The sequence below is a fragment of the Salmo trutta genome, chromosome 3, assembly GCF_901001165.1.
Source record: "Salmo trutta chromosome 3, fSalTru1.1, whole genome shotgun sequence".
In the NCBI taxonomy this organism is placed as follows: Eukaryota; Metazoa; Chordata; class Actinopteri; order Salmoniformes; family Salmonidae; genus Salmo; species Salmo trutta.
Window position 1 is genome coordinate 43,609,034 of NC_042959.1, and position 26,699 is coordinate 43,635,732.

The window sequence follows — 26,699 nt, forward strand, 5'->3', positions numbered from 1 at the left end:
TTATTCAAAAAAGACATGCTTGGGGCTCCCAGGTAGCGCAGCGGTCTAAGGCACTGCATCTCAGTGCTAGAGGAGTCACTACAAACCCTGGTTAGTTTCCAGGTTGTATCACAACCGGCCGTGATTGGGAGTCCCATAGGGCTGCGTACAATTGGCCCAGCATCGTCCAGGTTTGGCCGGGGAAAATAAGAATTTGTTCTTAACTGACTTGCCTAGTTAAATATTGACTTGCACCGTTATGCAATTATTAGGAGACTAGATACAAATAGCTAATCCTGGCTACCAATGTTCTAGCATTAAATTTATTGAAGCAAGCAGATCAGAGATGACAAGGTGATACTCAAGCATATGCCACATGTAAGAGACACACACAGTCCATGAGTTTGATGTTTCAAGGCAATTGAAGGGAGTTTTAACCGACTGAAAAACTGGTTGGTATTTTCCCCATTGTAAGTAAATTGGAGTTAGTCTAGGTTGCTAATTGTTTACATGTTGTCCGAACTTTCTGTACTTTTTTTTCTCAATGTTTTCTATGAACAAAGACTCAGTTTACATTAGGTAATATATGTAAATATGTCACAAAATGTGTTAGTGTTAATATTTGTACGAAAATAGCGTTTAATAGTTCGCTAGCTTGATGCTAACCAAATTTATCTTGGCTACGCGCTAGTTAGCTCTAGCCTAGTTGGTTGTAGTCAACGTCAGCTTACATGTTCGTGGTTAATAATGTAATGGTTGAAGCATCGTTTCGCATAGGCGTCCAGTAATTTAGTTTTTCGAAATTGACATATGCTCCAGTTTCAACTGTTCTGCCTGCGGCTATGGAACTCTGACCTGTTCACTGTGATTACTATTATTCGACCATGCTGGTCATTTCTGAACATCTTAGCCATGTTCTGTTATAATCTCCACCCGGCACAGCCAGAAGAGGACTGGCCACCCCTCATAGCCTGGTTCCTCTCTAGGTTTCTTCCTAGGTTTTGGCCTTTCTAGGGAGTTTTTCCTAGCCACCCTGCTTCTACACCTGCATTGCTTGCTGTTTGGGGTTATAGGCTGGGTTTCTGTACAGCACTTTGAGATATCAGCTGATGTAAGAAGGGCTATAGAAATACATTTGATTTGATGTATACTGATTATGTGGGTATTTTGTTAGCAATGAGCCTTGGGGATGCATTATACATTCAAGTTCAAGCAGTTTGAGGATGATGGTGCTGCTCAGTAGTGCTGTGTAATTGCACTCCTCTGATCGATCATTCATTAGTAATGTCACAGCCATGTTGTATTGCCCTGTGCAGCAGAACCAATTGTAGCCACATTATTTATAGATTATGTAATTGGAGGTTGTATTAAGCCTATACCTGCCATTTACTATTGTATTTAATTTCCCCCTTTCAGAACCACACACTCTTAGTTAACACAATTGTCAAGCCTTACACTGTGCTGTGCCGTTACTGCTCTGTAAATCAGCGTCATTAAACAACCTCAACTGAAATCCTACCGGTCTCATCTGTGCCCTTACAAGCACCTGGCAGAGAACACACAGTGCTAAGTAAAACCTAACTCTAAAGAATATACAGTCCACCAAGTCCTAAACTACATCCAGGTAGCTGCTGCTAACTTCTCGGGTAGGGGGCAGTATTTTCACGGCCGGATGAAAAACGTACCCAAATTAAAACGGCCTACTACTCGGGCCCAGGAACTAGAATATACACTCTGAAGTTTCTAAAACTGTTTGAATGATGTCTGTGAGTATAACAGAACTCATATGGCAGGCAAAAACCTGAGAAAAATCTAACCAGGAAGTGGGAAATCTGGTGCTTGTAGTCCTTTCAAGTCATTGCCTATCCAACACACAGTGACTTAGGGTTCATTTTGCACTTCCTAAGGCTTCCACTAGATGACAACAGTCTTTAGAACCTAGTTTCAGGCTTTTGCAGTGAACAGAGAGAGAACAAGAAGGCCGGGAAGTTGGTGACTCAGGAAAGGACATGAGTTCATTGGCCCGCATTCATGTGATGAGGTAGCTGTGTTCCAAAACGTTTTTCAAGACATTGGAATTGTCCAGTTGGAATATTATCGAAGTTTTATGTTAAAAAGGCCCTAAAGATTGATGCTATACAACGTTTGACATGTTTTAACGAACGTAAATATAAAAAAAATATATATATTTTTTTTACTTTTTGTCGTGAACTTTTGGGCGCGCTTCCTACATTTGGAGTAGCTTACTGAACGCGCAAACAACAAGGAGGTATTTGGACATAAATTATGGACTTTATCGAACAAAACAACATTTATTGTGGACCTGGGATTCCTGGAACTGCCTTCTGATGAAGATCAGAGGTAAGTGAATATCTATAATGCTATTTATGATTTTAGATGACTCCAAAATGGCAGGTATCTGTATTGCCTAGTGTATGTTTCTGAGCGCCGTACTCAGATTATTGCAAAGTGTGCTTTCCCTGTGAAGCTTTTTTGAAATCTGTCACAGCGGTTGCATAAAGGAGATGGTGATCTAAAATTCTTTGAATAGCAGTTTAATATTTTATCAACGTTTATGATGAGTATTTTTGAAAATTGTTGTGCTGGTTCACCGGCAGTATTGGAGGCAAAATATTTTCTGAACATCACACGCCAATGTAAAATGCTGTTTTTGGATATAAATATGAACTTTATCGAACAAAACATACATGTATTGTCTAACATTGAGTCCTAGGAGTGTCATCTGATGAAGATCGTCAAAGGTTAGTGCTTAATTTTAGCTGAATTTCTGGCATTTGTGACCCCTCTCCTGCTTGGAAAATGGCTGTGTGGTTTTTCTTGTGTTGTACCTGTCCTAACATAATCTAACTTTATGCTTTCGCCGTAAAGCCTTTTTGAAATCGGACAATGTGGTTACATTAAGGAGAAGTGTACCTTTAAAATGGTGTAAAATAGTCGTATGTTTGAGAACTTTGAATTATGACGTTTTGAATTTGGCGCTCTGATTTTTCACTGGCTGTTGAATAGTGTGTCCCGTGGGTGGGACCCACCTCCCCAAGAGAGGTTAAGGTGTATGACACCATGCTGGAGTTTCTCACAACTCATCTCTCTCTCTTTTCCAGGGACCATCCCTTACGTCCCTTATCAACCCCACTGACATAAAAAAATGACATGTATCCTTACTTTTCTGTCTGCCATTAACATTATTGCATGTCTAATCAAACATTAAATAATTCAATAACTGTATTTTTACATACCTGATAATCCTTTAACCTGTGTGTTTGCTTGTTTACGTCTCCCCTACCCTTTACTCTGCTCCTGCTCTCCATGACCTAGGGGTTCTGCCTAATACCCAGACATGGATCCACCGGATTTCCTCCATTACCAACCACCCTCCAACTTTTCATTACATCAACTCCTGTTATTGTCATTATTTGCTAAGAAAGAGCAAGAAAACTATCATACTGGGCACATAATGTGAGATGCACAGATTAGCTAAAAACACTAGCACTGCAGAGCAGCAGTGCCTGGACTTTGCAGTTACCCTCTTCTAAGACTGACTACCTGATAAAAACAAGTGACCGGCAGAACCTCCCAGCCACACAATACCCACCTCCTCTCTATTCCACACACCAGAATTCAGTATTTCAGTCTGATTGCCATGTGAGTGTTCAACAAATCTGAAAGTAAATTGACACATGTACCAACAAAAATATCAACATTTATGTATTTAATTCTAAAATATTGCCAGATTGGTTTTCACAGCTGTTTTATAAGATGGTCATTATTGTAAACTAACATATCCCTTGATGGTATTTGTTAGTTCAACATTGTTGTATTATGAGACATACAATAGATATATTCAACCACAAGGGTGTACTAATGAGGTAAATCATAGAGGACTAATATTATTTCAGTGTAGATAAAATTAAAACATGCCAGCCAGACAAGCCAGTGTATGAATCAAATGTATTTGCATATGAACGGAGTGGAAATTGGCTGACTTTGATCTGTAAGGTAAGTAACAATGTGTGGGGAGGGGCATTGAAATTATATTATTTTTTTACCCTGATGCCTGTTCATTCATAAAAAGCATAACATTAAGCATAACATTAATCGCAATGGTTAGCATATGCAAATGAATAGATTTAGCCTAATTGGTAACAAATATGACTTGGAAAGTCAGGATCCTAATCATGCTTTTGTTTGTCAAATCCAGATTAAATAAAGGTCTTTATGTGTGTCAAATCTGTAGGTGATTGTGGGCTAAATCAATGACAAACAGTTGAAATTTTCAGGCTTCATCATGATCTGTGATCAGAACAGGCTGGGGTGTTTTCGGCTCCGTTTAGTCTAAGGATATGCGTAAGAACGCAACTGCACTGAAATGAATAGCCTGATTCAATTTAATAAACCAACATTTTCCTGTGATGTTGAGGCTGAGCAATACCTATAGGCTAGTAGACTATGCAGAAATAATCGTGGAGTTCATTGTTATAGCCTAGATCGCTTTATATAATCTGGACCGTTGCTTTTCCTATGGCTAAGAAAACAAGTGGTAGCATATGCTTTTTGCCTGTCTCTATGACAAGGGTTTGGCCTATATCCTCACATGCCCCCCCAATTTGAACCCTGCTTTTAACCATAAGACATCTCCACAGAAATGTATAGCCTAAGGATTGCATGGTGACAGTGATTGTGTCTGTTAACCTCTTGTTTCTGAATAGGGCTACCTCCAACAAAGAAGCCCATGTGTCTGTATTGATGTGAGAATAGGCATATCTACACAGTAATGGTGGCTGGCTGCGATATCAACTAGCCTAATAAGTTTTGCATTGAGGTGATAGCCCTATTTTAGCTAAATCGACAAATGAAATTGATTACTATGGCAATAAAACATTTTTTGGGGGAAAATCATGTACATGTAGACGTTTGTAAGCCGTTCATGGGGATATCTTTAATAATAAACTAAACAGACACTTAAACTAACGTGTGACGCGTAACACATGTTTTTAATGTGCTCATGATAAGATCATTCATAATAACACGCAAACTGACACGTGACGCGATCACCACGTCTACATGATGTGTACTTGTCGGTAGGGCATGGCACACACAGAAGCTAAACAGTCTACATAACACTGGAGAGCATTTGGAATAATCCGTTTTTCTAATGCGCGCAATTATGAATACAACCCTGGGGTGTAATAATTAGTGCACACAGTAGCAAAACGTTTCGCAACGAAAACTAGTTTCTATTCACGTAGGCAACTACCCGTTTGCGTTCTTGTCTAGTGATGAAAACACACGCAGCGCCCTTCTGAGATGCTTTCTAAGATGCTCAGCACGGCTGCAAAAAGACCTGGAACGAAATCATTTCCCGTTAGCATGGAGTTAGTTAGAGAAACTGACATGTAATTTAACCATACCTCACATGCGCGAAACCCATTTGAGAGCGACGCTCCAGAAACTGCATGTGATGTTTACATACTGAAGTCCAGCTGACTGTAGTCCGAGTTGAAGTAATAGTGCCATTCACAACACTTGTTGAACAGCGGGTACAAAACCCTAAGATGAGCCGTCCAAACTTCTTTGAATACATGCCTGTATTTTTACATTTATATTTGTGTTCGGTATCGACAGGTCAATGTGACCGTGGTGTACTCATTCTCTTACTGTTCGAGTGGAAACACCGCTGTGTATAGAAAGTTCCTACTGGCTATGGTTCCGGGCAAAATCTACTCCAGTCCCAAATTATTAGTGTATAGACGCTCAATTAAGCCAACACTATGAGTTCAGTAATATATAAACGATTAAACACAATTGTAACGTAGCCCGTTGTAAAGTAAGGTGGGGGGGGGGGGTTATACATTTTGATTGTTGGTGTTAGTGTGTTGAACATATACACAAGATATACAAATGTGGACACCCCTTCATGAGTGGATTCGGCTATTTCAGCCACACCCGTCGCTGACAGATGTATAAAATCGAGCACACAGCCATGCAATCTCCTTTCCAACAAGTCAGTTCATCAGATTTCTGCCCTGTTAGAGCTGCTCCGGTCAACTGTAAGTGCTGTTATTGTAAAGTGGAAACTTCTAGGAGAAACCGCTCCCCAGCGAAGCAGGTCGGTGGAGCACAGAAAGCTGCCATCGCGCATAACGAAGTCTGAACCAACTATATTAATTTGGGGACAGGTTAAAAAGCATTAAACATTTATAGCAATTTAGCTAGCTTGCTTGATGTTGCTAGCTAATTTGTCCTGGGATATCAACATTGGGTTGTTATTTTACCTGAAATGCACAAGGTCCTCTACTCTGACAATTAATCCACAGATAAAAGGGTAAACTGAGTTATTTTCTAGTCATCTCTCCTCCTTCAAGCTTCTTCTTTGGACTTTACATGGCGGTTGGCAACCAACTTTAAGGTGCATTACCACCACCAACTAGACTGGAGTGTGGACCTCAGTTCATCTTTCAATCACCCACGTGGGTATATGCTTCTAAAAAACAATGAGGAGATGAGAGGTGGGACTTGCAGTACTGCAAGAGTCACAAATAGAAAGCATTTTGCATCGCTCGTGGACGCGACGTTAGCAGTGTGGTCAGCAAATCACCATGCGCAATGCCAAGCTTCGGCTGGATGTTCCAACAGCTATTGGAAAGCCTTCGCAGAAGAGTGGAGGCTGTTATTAGCAGCAAAGAGGGGGTCAACTCCATATTAATACCCATGATTTTGGGAGCAGGTGTCCACAGTGTATAACACCAAATCAAACACCGGCAGATGGATATAGTTGTTTCAGCTGAATGGAGAAAGTTTTATGTATGAACTGGTAGGTCCACTTACGTACCCTTTGGACAGTAAGATTAAATGAGTCAATATCGCCATCTGCAGGCCTTCAGGCTAATATAACAATCTTGTGTACTGCACTGTTATATATTTCATACATAACATAAAGCTGAAATTGGTCTGTGCCAGTAATATATATACTGAACCAAAATATAAACGCAACAATTAACTATTTTACTGAGCTACAGTTCATATAAGGAAATCAGTCAATTGAAATAAATTAGGCCCTAATCTATAGATTTCACATGACTGGCGAGGGGCGCAGCCATGTGTGGACCTGGAAGGGCACAGGCAAAAAGGCTGTATTAACATTCTCTGGCAACAGCTCTGGTGGACATTCCTGCAGTCAGCATGACAATTGCACACTCCCTCAAAATGTAGACATCTGTGGCATTGTGTTGTGACAAAACTGCACATTTAAGAGTGGCCTTTTATTGTACTTAGCACAAGGTGCGGCTGTTTAATCAGCTTCTAGATATGCCACACCCGTCAGGTGGGTGAATTATCTTGGCAAAGGAGAAATGCTCATGAACAGGGATGTAAACAATATTGTGGACAAAATGAGAGAGAAAAGCTTTTATTTCGACTCATGGGACCAACACTTTACATGTTGTGCTTATTTTTGTTCAGTATATATAAAATATGGTGAATTTGTAGTGTTCATATAGCTGAACTAAAAAAAATGTCCCTCTTTACCATTAGAATTTCTAAAAGACCATTCCAAATTATCAATATGAATTAAACACAATTAATAATGGCATGTTGTCAATTGCACTCAATCCAAATTACTGCAGGTTTAATGATAATAAAAAAGCAATGATTTGAAAGTCAGTTGCACACGTCAATCTTATTTAAAAAAAATAAATGCATCTACTCCACCAACAAATGAGTGACATTCAACACTTCAGTCATGCCTTTAGTGTGGTAAATAAATTGGGTTTCCCATGCAGTCCTGGATGAGTTCATCATCATCATTGGGGAACAGTTATACAGTAGACAAAGAAAACACCCAGAACAAGGGATCATTTCAGTTTTATTGGACAATTTACATTAATAAGTTTATCCTGTTAAGCTTTTTAAAATGACACATCTTTCCAAGATCCTACTGACTACAAAGCCTCCGAGCTTTGCATGATAGAAGGCAAAAACCTAGCATTCAAAATGTCCTGTTTGCCGACTTGCACTTAAAAATCACATATTTACAAAGATAGAAGGTGGGGGGGGGGGGGAGTGGAGAGTTCACCTACACCGTTGCCTCTATAATGAGACAAGCCTGTTAAACTCATGGAATTTAAATGTAAGTGCACAGATCAGGGAGCCCTGCGCTCAACGCCTGCGCCTGGCGGGAGACGTGGACCTGAAACAGAGATGCAAAGGGGAACATTAATGGTGCTGCACCACTCACACACACTCATGCAAAATGACAGTCACACAGCCCTACTGGGGCCCTGTTAACATCAGCTCATCATGAGGTCAATATATTGCATTGATTCCTGAATGAACTTGGTCACTCTCCTTTGGGAAGAACAGTTACTACATTCACACAAGGCACTCAAATGGATTGATATGCTGCACATGGCCAACAGTGGGCACTATGGAGACAGTCTGAGGAACAGAAACTTGGCTACAAATGGTTCCTTTTTTTTTTAACACCATGAAAATATGTATTATTTCTCTTTGTAAGGTAGCCTTGAGCCCTGACAGAAAACAAGGAAAGTTGTGCAAAAAAAATATTACTGGGCAGTAGGCCTCCAATACGACACGCACACAACAGAAACAACATGATACAACAGAAAAAGAGATGGTAAAAAATGGAATACTACCTTGATCGTGACTTAGACTTGTTTTTGCGGCTTGCCTTCTTACCAGACTTGTGAGATTTTTCCGTTGATCTTGAGCGACTACGTTTGGATTTCTTAGACTTCTTTTCCTTGCTAAGCTCGGGGGTGGGGGACCTGCTCGACTCCGAGTCGGAGTACCTCTTGCTAGATTTGGCAGAGCCCTTCTTGCTAGCCTTGCTACCCTGATGGGAGTGCTTGTCACCCTGAGGGTCTGTGTGATCGCTGCTCTCTTTGCTTTTCTTGGATTTGCCGTTGCTCTCCTCCGCCACCACAGAGCTCACCTCCCTATCCCTATCCCTCTCTTTCTCCTTCCCCCTCTCCTTTTCCTTCCCTTTCTCCCTTTCCCTCTCTTTGGCTTTCTGCTTCTTCCTATCTGACTCTTTCTCCTTCTCCTTCTTTTTCTCTTTCTCCTTCTTGTCGTGGCTGCCGCTCCGGTCTTTCTTCCTGTCCCTATCCTTGCTGGAGGCTTTCTGCTTGTGCTTGCTGCTGCGGCTGTCCCTGCGCTCCCTGCTCCTCTTCCTGTCTCTGTCCCTCTCCTTGTCCCTGCTCTTGCTGCGGCTGTGACTGTCCCTGCGCTCCCTACTCCTCTTCCGGTCTCTGTCCCTCTCCTTGTCCCTGCTCTTGCTGCGGCTGGCCCTGTCCTTGGACCTGCTCTTGCCTCCTCTGCTGACCCTTCGCTCTCGAGAGTGGCTACGGTTCCGGTGGCGGGTTAAGCGCTCTGCGCTGTGGTTCCGGCTGCCCTTCCTCCTCTCTCGGGCCTTGTCGACGCTGCGCTCCCCGTGACGTCTGTGGGAGCTGTGACTGTGGCTGCGCCGGCCACCACCGCGCGCCCTGTGTGAGGAGGAGCGGCTGCGCCTCCTCTTCCTCCGGGGTGAGGAGGAGCGCGAAGAGGAGCGTGAGGAGGCCGAGGATGATGAGAAGGAAGACGATTGGCTGCTGGCGCTGCTGGAGCTGGAATGGGAGCTGCTGCTGCGTCCGTTGCTGGGGGAACCGCTGGTGCCCCGCCCTGCGCCACGCTCCTTACCCCGGCCCGCCTGCCTGACCTCGCTGATAACCTCAGGCTCACTGCGGGATCTGCGTCTCTCTGCTGTGGGTTCCGCCTCCCTCTCTCTCACTTCCTGTTTGTTGAGGCTCTCTAACTGGCCCTCGTCATAATCCCCCCTCTCTCTGCTCACTCTGTCCAGCGCCATCTCTTCTGGGAGACACACAGAAAACAAACCATTTATGTTAAACTCGAAGACAACGTCACCACTGCTTATTGATATTGCGTTTAGTTCCCTCACCACGTGCGTGCTGCGCCTCCTGCACTTGTCTCTCCTGCAGCTCCCTCTCCTTGCGTCGGAAGGCGTCTATCTTCTCCCGGATACGGTGGTGCAGCTCCTCCTCGTCCGTGTCGGAGGACTCGGACGCCTGGGCGCTGTGCTCCTCCTCGTTCTCACTCAAGTCCGAGCCATAGTCGCCAAGTCCACCTGCCACAACAGAGCCCCCAGCTTTTTGAGCAAGACCGCAGCAACTAGCCATACACCCAACCAAGATCCCGTCAAAGACGCAGCCACTGTCTATGTTTAACTTAACTACACACTAGCAACCCACTGACACTCCACTTACTGTGAGATGGCATGCTCTTTAGTGTTCTGATAAGAAAATACTTAGTAAGGCTAAGACACTCAAACTGTGCTGTGAAGGGTTGCAAAATTTCAGAAACGTTCCCCAAATTCCCCGTTTTATCAGAAATGCCAGTAGAACAATTCCAGGTAGGAGGATTCCCTCAGACAGCTTATTCCCTTCCAACTGGAATAAAAAAATATATTTTTGGAAATGTTTGGGGAATTTTGCAACCCTAGCTGTGAGGTGGACCCTTCCCTTCGGCTGCCTCAGTCACTCTTCTGAGCTACTAAAGCAGTGAGGGGACAGGGGTTTGAGCTCTGATTCTTACCCCCCCCCCGCCTGGAAGAAAAGAGGGGGAACTCACCAATGCCGATCAGAGAAGTCAGTGCACTTGACTGTGCCAGCTGTTTGGCAGGAGCTTTGATTCACATCAACAACAGGAACAACATGTTAAAACACATAGAGCCACCATAGAGACAGCCACCATAGAGAAGTCTCTAGAGAAGGGGGCACAGATAATGCACTATTCACAAGAGCGGTCTTTGGCCACATTTTCTTTTTCAAAAGAGACAAAACGGAGAGAAGAGAAGGGGTTAACAAACAACATCTGTCACACATTCAAAGTCAAGACAGTTGGAATGGGGGATCAGAACCACTCTGTACTAATGCACTAGTGTCAGATAAACAGGGACAAGTCACTTGAATCTGATCTATAGGTGAGCATTTGTTAAAAGTCAATGGGTTCAGAAACAGTCATTCAGGAGGACCTTCAGGAGCAGGAACCAGGGATAACAGTTTAGGTTACTGTTGTTTTGTTATAAATACACCAGCTGCTCTGCTGTCTTTTTTTTACCAGGGACATGTTCTTTTTCTTCCGTTGCATTAGCAGAGAATGGTTGAAGATGCATATGATCACATTTTGAAAATACTCCAAGTTTGCCACACAATTACCCTGACTTACGGAGATGAATTGAGTGACGTTTTCAGACTATATAAAACAGGCTTAAACATGATGTCTTTGTGAAAGGCACAGATGATGCGTGGGCTCGAGGAGACGGGGGTAAGCAGACCTTTGGTGGCTTTGCGGTGAGTCTCTTTGGCCACAGTTTGGATCTCTTCATTGGTGACCTCCAGCAGGATTTCCGTCAGCAGAGTTTTAGTCACAATCATCTTTGGAGAGAAATGTGAGAAAAGGCTCTGACATGAGTTAATGTTAATCATTTGTTTGTCAAGAGGGCTATTTTTTGCTGTCTTGAATAGGATGGTTCTTATATATTGAAAATAGTGAACAGGGCCACCAATTTCAGAGCTGCCATTTGAGCATCAGGGCTCTACAACATAACAGAAAAAAATGTATAACAAAAGACAACCTCATAAGGCTGGGCGATATGGCCGAAAAAATTATATATTGAAAAAAATCTAACTTATAAAAATTCCCTATCTTAGGTCAGTTAGAATCACCACTTTATTTTAAGAATGTGAAATGTCAGAATAATAGTAGAGAGAATGATTTATTTCAGCTTTAAATTTCTTTCATCACATTCCCAGTGGGTCAGAAGTTTACATACACTCAATTAGTATTTGGTAGCATTGCTTTTAAATTGTTTAACTTGGGTCAAACGTTTCAGGTAGCCTTCCACAAGCTTCCCACAATAAGTTCGGTGAATTTTGGCCCATTCCTCCTGACGAGCTTCTGTAACTGAGTCAGGTTTGTAGGCCTTTTTCAGTTCTGCCCACAAATCTTCTACAGGATTGAGGTCAGGGCTTTGTGATGGCCACTCCAATACCTTGACTTTGTTGTCCTTAAGCCATTTTGCCACAACTTTGGAAGTATGCTTGGGGTAATTGTCCATTTGGAAGACCCATTTGCTACCAAGCTTCAACTTCCTGACTTATGTCTTGAGATGTTGCTTCAATATATCTACATCATTTTCCTTCCTCATGATGCCATCTATTTTGTGAAGTGCACCAGTCCCTCCTGCAGCAAAGCACCCCCACAACATGATGCTGCCACCCCCATGCTTCACGGTTGGGATGGTGTTTTTTGGCTTGCAAGCCTCCCCCTTTTTCCTCCAAACATAACGATGGTCATTATGGCCAAACAGTTCTATTTTTGTTTCATCAGACCAGAGGACATTTCTCCAAAAAGTATGATCTTTGTCCCCATGTGCAGTTGCAAACCGTAGTCTGGCTTTTTTATGGCGGTTTTGGAGCAGTGGCTTCTTGCTGAGCGGCCTTTCAGATTATGTCGATATAGGACTCGTTTTACTGTGGATATAGATACCTTTGTACCCGTTTCCTCCAGCATCTTCACAAGGTCCTTTGCTGTTGTTCTGTGATTGAGTTGCACTTCTCGCAAAAGAATGAAGAACACGTCTCCTTCCTGAGCGGTATGACGGTTGCGTGGTCCCATGGTGTTTATACTTGCGTGCTATTGCTTGTACAGATGAACGTGGTACCTTCAGGCGTTTGGAAATTACTCCCAATGATGAACCAGACTTGTGGAGGTCTACCAAAAACATTGAGGTCTTGGCTGATTTCTTTTGATTTTCCCATGATGTGAAGCAAAGAGGAGCTGAGTTTGAAGGTATGCCTTCAAATACATCCACAGGTACACCTCCAATTGACTCAAATGATGTCAATTAGCCTATCAGAAGCTTCTAAAGCCATGACACAATTTTCTGCAATTTTCCAAGCTGTTTAAAGGCACAGTCAACTTACATTTCTGACCCACTGGAATCGTGATACAGTGAATTATAAGTGAAATAATCTGTCTGTAAACAATTGTTGGAAAAATTACTTGTGTCATGCACAAAGTAGATGTCCTAACCGACTTGCCAAAACTATAGTTTGTTAACAAGAAATGTGTGGAGTAGTTGAAAAACTAGTTTTAATGACTCCAACCTAAGTGTATGTAAACCTCCGACTTCAACTGTACATCTAGTTGGTTTTTGTTTTCTCCAAATAAACTTTGTTTCACAATTAAAAGGTCCAATACATTGATCTAATGAATTCCTGGCTTGTGAAATTATACCTAGGCTAAATGTAAGCCTTCCACAACCCACTAATAATTTAAATATTTTATCAAGCGATTAACTTGCTTTTTTTGCAATAATAACTGATCTGGCGTTCAAGTCTGTCTATTAAAATGTCATTTTTGTTCAATTTAACCAGAACCATGCATAATGCACATTCACTAAAAATGACTAACTTCTTGTAGCAGGCATTATAGAAAATGAACGCAGGTCTCAAAGAATCTCTCAAGCACAAGCCCACGTGCTAGTGAGTAGCTAGCTCATCTTTCTATTTCAAGGTAACTTGGATCTATTTTCTAGCTAACAAGGCAGAACAGTTGAATTGCTATAAACACACTTCTGTCCGTCTCCAAATGTTTGAACAGCGTGCTAGCCTGTCCATTTTGTTCAGAATGACATACCTTATTTCTCAGAATGAGAACAAATTGCCAATTCCTTATATAACTAGTGTTTTATGCTTATTGCAAATGTATAAAACACAGACCAGACAGTTAGTATAATGGTATTTGGCTAAAATGTTGCTAGTGATACCGCAATGCCACGCCTACATACTGAGCATTAATTTTCCTAAATTTTCCATTTTAGTAGTGTGTGCTCTACATGCAATTTGAGGAGTTGAGACATAAAAAGGTTATTGTTAGATAGGTTACATTATTTTACTGTAATAAAGAAGTTCATTAATGTGTTTCGGTGTCCACATGACCAATTCTGTTAGACCAAACCTCAAATAGTAAGTTGAAACCGCTTGTAAGAGGAAGAAGTGACTTCTCATCTTTGTTGTTGTGAGTGGCTGGCGGAGGGGCTTGGTGTGTGTGTGTGTGTGTGTGTGTGTAAACACAGAGGAAGATGCAAAGCGAGAGGTTTCGCTCTCGCCAAAATCTGCCCAAAATCAGCCCAATGCGTTACTATGGGCTTATTTTAGACATAAGCTTGCCACATGCCTTCCCGCCCTTGGGACAATTCCCATTGTTAGGGAGGAGACATGAGCATCTCGTCATTATATACAGATCTCTGGTGTAAATGGGAAGGTGCACACAACACAGAAAGAGCAAAAGAGACGAGACCAAAAAGAAGACACGAGTAGCCTACAAAAAAGTAGATTCTTGCGATACAGGCACTTAGAATATTGCGCAATAACATTAATTCTAATTTGATATATCGCCCAGCCCTACACCCACCCCAATGTGTCATAATGGTAGCTGTAAGCCAAAACTAACCAGCTGGAACTCTCTCTCCTCCTCGGTCATCTCTGGTTCGCTCTGGTCCTCCAGGGGAGGTGATGGGCTCCTGCTGGCAAGCTCCTGCTTCCTGGTCAGGACCCGGTCCTCATCTTCCCTCTCCTCTTCGTCACCCTCTTCATCATCACTGTCCTATTACAGGGGAGGGAAAGGGGTGGTAGGTCAGATATACAAAGACACGACAACAGGACCTCCTGAAAGCTCACCAGTGTCACAGTTTTACAGGAATATAATGAAATTATTTTGGGGATTTTTCAACTCATTGTTCATAAGGTTAATGGGATTCATGACGCCATGGAAACAAAACAATTGATGCTTACAAATTTACTCTTGCGGGGTAAACGAGGCCCATCGCCTCCCTCGTCCACTGTGTCGCTCTCTTTGTCTTCATCTTTAGCCATTTCGGCACGCTGTTTCTCCATGCGCTCCTTCTCCAGCTTCTTCTGTTTCTCCCTGTCCATCTTCTCCAGGCCCTCTCGGATCCAGGCCGGCAGGGTGCGCCTCTTCACCGCATCTGAGAGGAGAGCCAGGTCATTGGATGCTGTGTGTGTGTGTCTGTTTTCCTGCGTGCCTGGGAAAGCTAATTAAGAAAAGTAGAGAGCAACACTGAGATACAAAACATGGTGAGATACAACATTTTGGATGGTGTGGGTATGAACGGCAAGAGAGTTGAAGCAAGCCTGTGCCTCTGTTACAGCAGTAAGTGTTCAAGGATGAAATCCTGATCACCACCCATTTAATGAAGATGTTTTTGTACCAAAGTGTTGGTGAAGATGCTCACCGAGGGCAGCAGCAGGAGCATCTTGTTTGGGGATCTGGATGGGAGATCTCTGGCGGTCCCTAAAGCCTGGGGGCCTGTCCCGTCTGTTCTGTGGGGGACCCTGCTGCCAGTATGGAGGGTGGAACCCTGTGGGAGTGGGGCCGTAGGTGGCAGCCGCCCCGTGCTACAGAGAGCGAGACAATGAGAAATGAGGACCGTTCAAACTAGTTGAATGACAGAGCAGCCATGGAACTCTACTGTAAGTGTGTGGTGTGTGTGTACCTGATAATCAAACTGGTTTATGGCCATTGGGTTCATGGCGTAGTTGTCGGGCTGACCCCCGAAGCCGTGGCTGTTCTGGGGGAAGACCCTGTGGTGGCCTTCAGAGAACTCCAGACTGTCCTGGCTGTTGCTGTCCTCCGAGGGAGCCACCACATCCATAGGTCCAGTCCCCATGGGTCCTGTTCCTGGGGGGATCCACGCCTGGTCTATGGGAGGAGGAGGGGGCTGACCGTGCATCCCCCATTCTGTAAACAACACATGTGCATTGTTATTGTTCATTAGGATCTCTAAGCCCACCACAAGAGACCATTCAAAAATCAAAACGTACACTTGCAGTCATGCTATTCTAACATTAAACTACTGGACTGCAGGGGAACTAAGTTGATTGGGACACAGCTATGTTAATGTGGTGGATGTGAAATTCGCCCATAACAAGTTTGTTGGAGTACATCGGTAACATCACACCTTCCCTGAGATATAAAGACAAATTATGTACAGACTGAGTATAGCAAGCATGATGGTCTTGCAACGTGAGAAAACAGATCACGGACATAAGCCTTACATATTCTCCATCCCCAGAAAATTATGTTTAGAGTTTACCAGGTTGCCACATTCTGCCAAAATTGTTGTCAACCTGGAAGGAGCCATGGTTATTGGGCATCACAGGATCCATGCCAGGGATGTCCTGTCCATTAGGATGAATGTTCTGCTGGTCTACTGTAGGGCCTGTAGACTCTTTCTGAGCAATCCAGGCCTGGGCCAGTGCTGCCCAGTCCACTTGGCCTGCACAACACAGAAAGACAACAAGAGAAGCATTGCTTGGGGTGTCATTTTGTAAAATTGTAAATAACACAATGATTGAGCTGTCATTCTGCATGGTCAAAGCAATGTTACACCAATCCAATCTTGGATCCTTTCCACTTGAACAGAGCTCCATGCATACAGGTGATGTCACCCACTTGGATCTTGCTGGTGCTGGAAGGACTGCATCCACTGCTGCTGGTTCATTGGCCATTGTGGCCAGGGCTGTCCACCCTGGTCCCACATCTCTCACCCTGTAGTTCCTACGCCTGGAGCCTGCCTATGTGGGACAGAAGCATGATTTGACAGTACTGTGAGTGAATAATGATATTCTCAATGTGAACTGTACTTATCATGTTGAATAGCCGGGGTAGGACGTCATTGTAAAATAAGAATTTGTTCTTAACCTGCCTAGTTAAATAAATATAAATACATGTGTTAGCAAGCTAGTTATGTAGCCAGCGGCTGATTAGAAATCAGAACGGCTATAAATGGCTTCGGATCAAACAAGTAACGTTAGTTTGATATCGATGCAGATGCTTTTTATTGACAGTGCAGAAACCAGCTAAGCTAAATTGCTAACCTTGATAGCTAATTGAGATCTGCGTAATTGTGGCTAGCTGGTTAGCTAGCGGGAGTTAGGGGCATGAACGTTCGTTAGCTAAGTTAGCTCAGCTGGCTGTGGATGTTTGCTGGGTGGCACTAGCTAACGAACGTTTGCACTTCATGCTACAAATGTATTTAATTTACATTGCATGCACTTAATTTGTGATATCTATGTAGATAAAATTATATAAAGCGAGCATGTTTATCTAAATTTGTGCATTACTCGTCTGCTTCTTCAGTCAATGTTTTCCAAATTCCCCGGGCTCGGTGCGAAATGAAACTGGCTAACGTTAGCCAGCTAACACGTAGCTAGCTAGCGTCAGCTTGCTTGTTTTCAAGATTTGTGTTGGAAAGTAAAAACATTGCTACCTATAGTTTGGAATAATGCTTCAAAGAACAGCAGTTAACATAATCTACTGTAGCATCAGGAGAATGGACACAAACTAAACATCATAACACGCTTGAGCGATTCCCACCTCTCCAACTTGGTTATTCTTCACCGTCGAGCACTCAAAATGGCTACGACCTGGAAGTAGTCTGGCTGGCAGCCACAGAGGCAACTCTCGTCACAAACCATTGTGGGCTCTATGGGGCCAAAAGTAGGCCTACTGATAGTAAATTAGGGCCAAAGATCATAAAAAAGTGACAAATCAATCAACTTAACCCTCCTGCTGTGTCCGGTCGAATTGGACCGATTTACAAGTTTTCTCTCTGAAAAATGTAGTTCATTTAATCTGATTATCATAAGGTTCCATGACTTTGTCCACACAGGACATCTGAACACACAAAATACATTTGGATGATTTTCATTACATTTTGAGGGTTAATGACCGGTCATTAGAAATGAATGGGTGAGACTACAATTAGTGTATAAAATTGAGTTCACGCGCATGCCCATTTATCAGATGGACACACTTCCACTCCCAGACCCCCACATGCATGTGTGTTTGATCACACATACACCTCACTCCCCTTCTTGGCTTCCATGGCAACCCCCACGGGAACCACGGGAACCTTTCCCCCCACTGGAACCTTTCCCCCCACGGGAACCACACCTGTTGGCATTCTCACAAACAATTGCAACATTATTTCAATAATATATAGAACTTTTCTAGCAGCTCTGGTATATAAAGCTTTTTTGAGGCCTTGCTCACAATTCATTCTGTGGCAGCACAATGACCAAATGATATACTATATGTGAGGCTCTTGATCATATCTTTGATCATGACACTGGTGAGGAGGAGAGAGTCCTTGTTAAACTTTGACACAAAGTAGTCTGTGATAAATAGAACAATATGTTTCATCTGAGTATTTGTTGTCAAAATAATCCATAAATTATGCTTTTTTTTAACTCAAAAACGAGTTGTATGAGCTCAGGTCAATGAGGCCTATAGGCCATAAACAGCAAATAGAAGTTCAAAACGTGTAATGTTCACAAGAACTTAAGTTGATAAAAAGATTGAACACAACATTAGGTGATAATATATGTATTGTTATGGATTTATAATCAGCTATAATGGGGCTGTGATTTTGGACCGGGAACACAGAATTAATTAACATGAAACGAACACAACAGGAGGGTTAAAACAATTCTGCAGAAATTATGTAATGTAATTCTTCTGGTACATATTACAGGCTATTTCCAAGTAACAATTTGTCACAAATTTGATTTAGTAGAGTAGTTGTAAATATTTTAAAGTGAATGTTTCTATGAAATTGAATTTGTCTGACCACAGTTGTGCTGGTCTTAGGCTGTGTTTACACCTGAACAGCTAATCAAAGGGCTACCCAGACCCCTCTTTTACACTGCGGCTACTCTTTGTTTATTATCTATGCATAGTCACTTTAACTCTACCTACATGTACATTTAAAGTCGGAAGTACACTTAGGTTGGAGTCACTGAAACTCGTTTTTCAACCACTCCACAAATTTCTTGTTAACAAACTATAGTTTTGGCAAGTCGGTTAGGACATCTACTTTGTGCATGACGCAAGTAATTTTTCCAACAATTGTTTACAGACAGATTGTTTCACTTATAATTCACTGTATCACAATTCCAGTGGGTCAGAAGTTTACATGCAGTAAGTTGACTGTGCCTTTAAACAGCTTGGAAAATTCCAGAAAGTGATGTCATGGCTTTAGAAGCTTCTGGCTAATTGACACCATTTGAGTCAATTGGAGGTGCACCTGTTCATGTATTTCAAGGCCTACCTTCAAACTCAGCTCCTCTTTGCTTGACATCATGGGAAAATCAAAATAAATCAGCCAAGACCTCAGAAAAACAAATTGTAGACCTCCACAAGTCTGGTTCATCATTGGGAGCAATTTCCAAACGCCTGAAGGTACCATGTTCATCTGTACAAACAATAGTAAACACCATCGGACCACGCAGCCGTCATATCGCTCAGGAAGGAGATGCGTTCTGTCTCCTAGAGATGAACGTACTTTGGTGCGAAAAGTGCAAATCAATCCCAGAACAACAGCAAAGGACCTTGTGAAGATGCTGGAGGAAACGGGTACAAAAGTATTTATATCCACAGTAAAACGAGTCCGATATCGACATAACCTGAAAGGCTAGCATAAAAAAATCTAGACTATGGTTTGCAACTGCACATGGGGACAAAGATCGTACTTAATGGAGAAATGTCCTCTGGTCTGATGAAACAAAAATAGAACTGTTTGGCCATAATGACCATCGTTATGTTTGGAGGGAAAAAGGGGGAGGCTTGCAAACCAAAAAACACCATCCCAACCGTGAAGCACGGGGGTGGCAGCATGTTGTGGAGGTGCATTGCTGCAGGAGGGACTGGTGCGCTTCACAAAATAGATGGCATCATGAGGAGGAAAATGTTGTGTGTATATTGAAGCAACATCTCAAGACATCAGTCAGGAAGTTAAAGCTTGGTTTTAAATGGTTCTACCAAATGGACAATGACCCCAAAGTTGTGGCAAAATGGCTTAAGGACAACAAAGTCAAGGTATTGGAGTGGCCATCACAAAGCCCTGACCTCAATCCTATAGAAATTGTGTGTGCAGAACTGAAAAATCGTGTGCGAGCAAGGAGGCCTATAAACCTGACTCAGTTACACCAGCTCTGTCAGGAGGAATGGGCCAAAATTCACCCAACTTATTGTGGGGAGCTTGTGGAAGGCTACCTGAAACGTTTGACCCAAGTTAAACAATTAAAAGTCAATGCTACCAAATACTAATTGAGTGTATGTAAACTTCTGACCCACTGGCAATGTGATGAAAGAAATAAAAGCTGAAATAAATAATTCTCTCTACTGTTATTCTGACATTTCACATTCTTAAAATAAAGTTTCTAACTGACCTAAGATAGGGGATTTTTACTATGATTAAATGTCAGGAATTGTGAAAAACTGAGTTTTTAATTGTACTTGGCTAAGGTACATGTAAATTTCCGACTTCAAATGTGCATATTGTTACTTTACTGATGTTTAAATATTTGTTACTTTTATTTTGTATTTTGTATTTTTTAATTAACATATTTTTCTTAACTTCTTAAAGCTTTGTTGGTTAAGGGCTTGTAAGCATTTCACTGTAAGGTCTACACCTGTTGTATTCAGGGCATGTGACAAATACAATTTGATTTTGATCTTTTACAGACCAATTAGTGAAAAAAAATAGTTGGGTTGCCTGTGTAAACGCAGCAATTGTCTCTACAGGGAATAGGGTGTCATTTGGGCCACAGCCATGGAGGTTATTGTCAGTAAGTGATTGCATATAGACTAAACTAGTGGGCAACTTTTTATGTGTAAGACTAAGAGATTGATACTGCAGCTTACCAAGTGAGAGAGCACTCAGTAGGTGGAATCTTATCGTGAGTTTCACACACACCTGTGGTCTGAAGGCAGTGTTGGGGAGTTTAGTTTATTAGGATCCCCATTAGCTACTGCACATGCAGCAGCTACTTTTCCTGGGATCGACATAAAACGTACAAATATATGACAAAGTACAGAACAGTAATAGACAAGAACAACATAATATACATTTAAATTAAAATTAAACAAGTTATATATAGGAAAGCCACCAACAGAAAACAAAAATACTACACTGCTCAAAAAAATAAAGGGAACAGTAAAATAACACATCCTAGATCTGAATGAATGAAATAATCTTATTAAATACTTTTTTCTTTACATAGTTGAATGTGCTGACAACAAAATCACACAACAATAATCAATGGAAATCCAATTTCTCAACCCATGGAGGTCTGGATTTGGAGTCACACTCAAAATTAAAGTGGAAAGCCACACTACAGGCTGATCCAACTTTGATGTAATGTCCTTAAAACAAGTCAAAATGAGGCTCAGTAGTGTGTGTGGCCTCCACGTGCCTGTATGACCTCCCTACAACGCCTGGGCATGCTCCTGATGAGGTGGCGGATGGTCTCCTGAGGGATCACCTCCCAGACCTGGACTAAAGCATCCGCCAACTCCTGGATAGTCTGTGGTGCAACGTGGTGTTGGTGGATGGAGCGAGACGTGATGTCCCAGATGTGCTCAATTGGATTCAGGTCCGGGGAACGGGCGGGCCAGTCCATAGCATCAATGCCTTCCTCTTGCAGGACCTGCTGACACACTCCAGCCACATGAGGTCTAGCATTGTCTTGCATTAGGAGGAACCCAGGGCCAACCGCAACAGCATATGGTCTCACAAGGGGTCTGAGGATCTCATCTCGGTACCTAATGGCAGTCAGGCTACCTCTGGCGAGCACATAGAGGGCTGTGCGGCCCCCCAAAGAAATGCCACCCCACACCATGACTGACCCACCGCCAAACCGGTCATGCTGGAAGATGTTGCAGGCAGCAGAACGTTCTCCACGGCGTCTCCAGACTCTGTCACGTGCTCAGTGTGAACATGCTTTCATCTGTGAAGAGCACAGGGCGCCAGTGGCAAATTTGCCAATCTTGGTGTTCTCTGGCAAATGCCAAACTTCCTGCACGGTGTTGGGCTGTAAGCACAACCCCCACCTGTGGACGTTGGGCCCTCATACCACCCTCATGGAGTCTGTTTCTGACCGTTTGAGCAGACACTACGCTGACAAACACAGCAAACCTTCTTAACACAGCTCGCATTGATGTGCCATCCTGGATGAGCTGCACTACCTGAGCCACTTGTGTGGGTTGTAGACTCTGTCTCATGCTACCACTAGAGTGAAAGCACCGCCAGCATTCAAAAGTGACCAAAACATCAGCCAGGAAGCATAGGAACTGAGAAGTGGTCTGTGGTCTCCACCGCAGAACCACTCCTTTATTGGGGGTGTCTTGCTAATTGCCTATAATTTCCACCTGTTGTCTATTCCATTTGCACAATAGCATGTGAAATTTATTGTCAATCAGTGTTGCTTCCTAAGTGGACAGTTTGATTTCACAGAAGTGTGATTGACTTGGAGTTACATTGTGTTGTTTAAGTGTTCCCTTTATTTTTTTGAGCAGTATATTTACACTCTATTGATATATTCATATCCTTATATACATTACAAGGGAGTAGTGAACTACATGTAGGTCAACTTGTAATTTAATCACATTTTTCTGAAGCTTGGTGGTACTTCAACTAAATTTAAATATTGGTAAGGTTTTCAGTAGTTAACTTTTTTGCCATGTAGTGGTGTAGCTTACTACTGGAACTACACATTGCTTTTTTTTTTGCAAAAATAAAATATGGGTAAAGTAGGCAAGAATTTCCATTCTTTTTTTTCAGACCTGCCTAATTTTCTATTGAATTTTTTTGTTTTGTTAAATATCTATTTTTTTGTTAACATCTGACACCAGAGTGATCGGTTCTTCCAATTTGTATTCTATGACATTTCAGATATAGGTCTGCTAAATCTAACTACTTTATATATGTTTAAGGGTAGCATTAGTGTAGCTTAACATCTTCCAGTGTGAAGTAATTGGTAGCTTGGTAAACTATATTTTCAGAGTAGCTTCCCCAACACTGGAAGACATATTCCCTTGAAATTAACACTGAAGAAAAGAGGATATACATCCGAGGCCAGGATGGAAATAGAGGTATGTATTGGAATAGGTCAATAAAGAGGAGATGGTGGTAGAACTGTATCGTGAGTTTCACACACACACACACACCTATGGCCTGATTACGACATATTCACTTGAAATGAACAGTGGAGAAAACAAGTCAGGGTGTAGATAAAAGGTACGGAGAATAGGTACAAGGAGACAGAGCTGTGGGAAAGAGGGAGCATCTTAGAAGAGGAAAGAAAGCATTTACACACACCGAGGTAAAACCAAAATATTTGATTATGTAATGAATCATTGCATCTCTTTGTTTGCATTCTCATTTGTCTCTGTTATTCTCTTTGTCTCAGTGGTTTCATGCGTGTTCTCTTCAAAACAGCTGAAGAGTAGTGAGCATTCCATGATGATGGTCCTTGGAGCATCTGCCAGGGTGCTCAACAACCTAAACTCCACTGGTACAGAAAAGTCTACCCTTGTCATCTCAAGACCACAGTGACTGTTTGATATTCTCTAGTCCTGGACTAAAAAGCGTGCACAACTAAGAATCTCTGGGTGCATCCAAAATTACACCCTATTTCCTCAATAGTGGGAATATGTCTACACACCTCACAAGCTACAGACAATACTCACTCACACACAGATGCACTGCCACACTGAAAAGTGGGATTCTCATCTGAGTTCACTCCAGCCAGGAGAACATGGACGTGTTTTTTTTCTTTCTCAGATGTTCAGCAGTGTCTGACCCCAAACAGGTGATGATTTGAGACTGAATTTCTATGTGAAATATATGTTCAAGGCCCTGCGATAGTGTCCTGGACAGGGATTGTACTTGTATATATCGAAGAGCCATACGCTACAGAAGATAGGCTCTGACAAGGCTAATGCATGAATCCTGTGATGGCCCTGTATCTACAAATCTAGCTGTGTGTGTGAAATGTGGTGTCTATCATCAAAGTTACAATCCAAAAACAGCTGCCCCACTACATGGAATTCTATGGCTAAGCTTCAAATGTCAATGTGGGCAATTTTTAAACAACAGTTGTAGCTGGTGCTTTGAAAGTTGGTTAAATTATATATCATTTGAAAGGTCATTTCATGACCTTTCAGAAGCACTTGAAACTAATTTTGAAATGAACCAGGATTTATTGTTTAAAGCAATTTATAGAGGTAATTCTGATATGTACCCTAGACTCAAGGTCAAAGTTCTGTTGACCTGAACATTCTGAAAATGTGTCTGATGGATAGCTGGGAATCTAAGCTTTCCAATGATATCGGATGAAAGGGTATACGTGAGCAATAACTTGTATACTACCATTGTTTGTCATAGGGTAAAATCTTAAATGTTTCTCTGCCGTTCGCCTATCAGATTTGCCACCAATCCTGTTAAAGGTCCCCCACCACACACATCCATGGGTCGCTCCTCTTTTCAGTTCGCTACAGCTAGCGACTGGAACAAGCTACAAAAAAACACTAAAACTGGACAGTTTTTATCTCCATCTCTTCATTCAAAGACTCAATCATGGACACTTTTACTGACAGTTGAGGCTGCTTCATGTGATGTATTGATGCATCTGCCTTCTTGCCTTTGTCTGTGCCTAATAATGTTTGTACCATGTTTTATGCTGCGTTGTCATGTGTTGCTGCCATGCTGTTGTTTTAGGTCTCTCTTTATGTAGTGTTGTCGTGATGTGTGTTTTGTCCTATTATTTTTAATCCCAGCCCCCGTCCCTGCAGGAGGCCTTTTGGTAGGCCATCATTGTAAATAAGAATTTGTTCTTAACTGGCTTGCCTAGTTAAATCAAATAAAATTGTCTCATCGTTTTAAAGAATGACATGAAAATATTTTTTATGTTTCTTTCATTAGATTTGTACACGTGAATCGTCTTAAAGTGGAGAAATGAAAGAAAAGATGGAGAGATGAAAGAGTGACAACACAGAGAAAGCTCCCATTGCTGCACTGCTATCACATTTCCAGCTCTGGGGACATAGACCTTTCAAGAAAATCACTATGAGACATCGTCACCCCAAGTGAGCCTGAAGGTCCTAATTTGGGGGTCTGGCTCATGGACAAAAACAACTGATTTTATTTGAAATGTCCAAACATTACATTAGGACATTTTGTATATTGTTAAACAATGTAATGTAATCTATTTTCAAGGGGAATTGTTTTGATAAAATATTGCATCAGTTGTTTGTAAGATGAGACATGCATTGCTTGGCAAGAACATTAAAGGAATAAAAAAATAACTTCATTTTTCAATAATTATTGCATGAATATTTTTGGGGACCTGAACTTATTTAGCAATATTTAGCAAGCATCTGGGGACAAGGGGGTCTAGAAATACGAATACAAATACATCCATAGCGTAATTATAGATGGACATACAGTTAGAATTGAACCTCCCCATTCAGTTCCCTGTTTCGGTAGTGCACCCAAATAGAGAGCATGACCAGAGGGGAAAGAGCCCAGTCAGCACCGGCGGACACAGGATGTCAATTAAGGCTATAGGCATGATCTTTAATCAACGAGAGAGTCAATGCCACTGGAAAGTATTTTGTTTGTTTTTTCTTATAGGTTAGATGGAAGTCATATTATACAATCTGTGTGTCTACCCTCTTTCCGTAGACCTAAGCTATTGCATTCGAGACAAGGTCATTTTTATTGATCTCAGTCGAGATCTGTAGCCTGTCATTTCTGTAATTTTTGTGGTTGGCTATTAAAAAGATGGATGTTTTCCTACTGCACGCGGTCCTGTTCAGTTCCAATGGCAAACAGCTGTCTGTATCCAGTGCATGCAGCCATCTGGTGGACTGTCTGGGACAGAGCACATCGGCTCTATCTGAAAATCCCCTATCTTCAATTGATTGAATTCTGTCCAGTATTGTGATTCTGTCTTAAAACCTCTGAAATAAACATTTGAAACACAAGACGGCAACAAGTCAAGACAATAACGCGATAGACTAAAATAAACACCCATGTACTATAGGTCACCTAACACAGATGCTGACAGAGAACATGGTTCTCAGAAACAAAACTCTTGGTATCATGTGACCAGTGCCCTGAAGGCAATACACTTCCAAGCTTGAATGGGACACACTTCTATTTCTGCCACGCAGGCCTTCCATGACAGTGACTAAATGTTACGCTGAGCCTGAGCACTGTCCCTTTGTATTGTACTGTTGTAAGAGATGAACACTGCAGCGGTCCCTTGTCGCTGGTTTCCATGACCACCGTGACAGAGGAAAGAGGACGAGGCCCTTTCATTAACTGAGATTAAAATCATATCTCATCCTTCAAGAGAATGTCCCCAAGCGAGGGCCCCTGCTTTTAAAAATACATTTGAAAAAAGTGCTGTGTTGTTGGTGGGTGGCTTGACACTCGGTTTTAATGTTTTAACAGTGTGATTGGGATGTCACAGTGTATGGGACCAGGAGGGTGGACGATGGGATACTTTTAGACGTTGCCCTTTTCCTGATTCCACACCCACCTCCTCTTCACCAGCTCACGACATGTTTCTCAAACAGCGCTGCTTTGCACCCGTCACGGCACATCGCCACCACCGACAGAGTGAATATGGCACTATGGGATTCACTGTGACAGCCCCTGACTAATGGTTGGCACCGTCTTCACACAGTAAAGAGGGATGATACAAATTCCAGTGCAAAAACAACAGCCATACTCATCCACTATCAAGGAC

The 26,699-nt window shown here is 42.3% G+C and overlaps 1 protein-coding gene and 1 long non-coding RNA gene across 4 annotated transcripts; one reads left to right on the forward strand and one right to left on the reverse strand.

Annotated features, from left to right (window-relative positions):
• Positions 1 to 7,843: 7,843 nt before the first annotated feature.
• LOC115175740 (arginine/serine-rich protein PNISR) lies at positions 7,844 to 17,562 on the reverse strand. Of its 3 annotated transcripts, none has more exons than XM_029735226.1 (12): positions 17,476 to 17,562; positions 16,552 to 16,673; positions 16,193 to 16,375; positions 15,593 to 15,837; positions 15,332 to 15,494; positions 14,871 to 15,064; positions 14,530 to 14,682; positions 11,348 to 11,447; positions 10,642 to 10,695; positions 9,953 to 10,138; positions 8,652 to 9,864; positions 7,844 to 8,185 (listed from the first exon to the last, which is right to left on the reverse strand). In XM_029735226.1, the coding sequence occupies exons 2-12, from the start codon at positions 16,637 to 16,639 to the stop codon at positions 8,155 to 8,157; spliced, it is 2,610 nt and encodes an 869-aa protein (XP_029591086.1). In that variant the 5' UTR covers positions 16,640 to 16,673; positions 17,476 to 17,562; the 3' UTR covers positions 7,844 to 8,154. The 3 variants fall into 3 exon arrangements, with proteins under 3 accessions (XP_029591086.1, XP_029591077.1, XP_029591069.1); XM_029735217.1 differs by having other exon boundaries at positions 8,652 to 9,861; positions 14,871 to 15,130; XM_029735209.1 differs by having other exon boundaries at positions 14,871 to 15,130.
• LOC115175754 (uncharacterized) lies at positions 16,623 to 25,264 on the forward strand. Its single transcript, XR_003872097.1, has 2 exons — positions 16,623 to 16,706; positions 24,866 to 25,264. It is a non-coding gene; the product is annotated as an uncharacterized LOC115175754 (long non-coding RNA).
• Positions 25,265 to 26,699: the final 1,435 nt, after the last annotated feature.

What these genes read in the sequence shown, in the direction of transcription:
- LOC115175740 (XM_029735209.1), bottom strand. Translation starts at nt 16,639, where the DNA reads ATGTGGGACCAGGGTGGACAGCCCTGGCCACAATGGCCAATGAACCAG. An exon ending in TAAACCAGTTTGATTATCAG is followed by an intron (nt 15,495 to 15,592) that starts GTACACACACAC and finishes CGCTCTCTGTAG; the next exon opens with CACGGGGCGGCTGCCACCTA. An exon ending in GGAGGCGCAGCACGCACGTG is followed by an intron (nt 9,865 to 9,952) that starts GTGAGGGAACTA and finishes TGTGTCTCCCAG; the next exon opens with AAGAGATGGCGCTGGACAGA.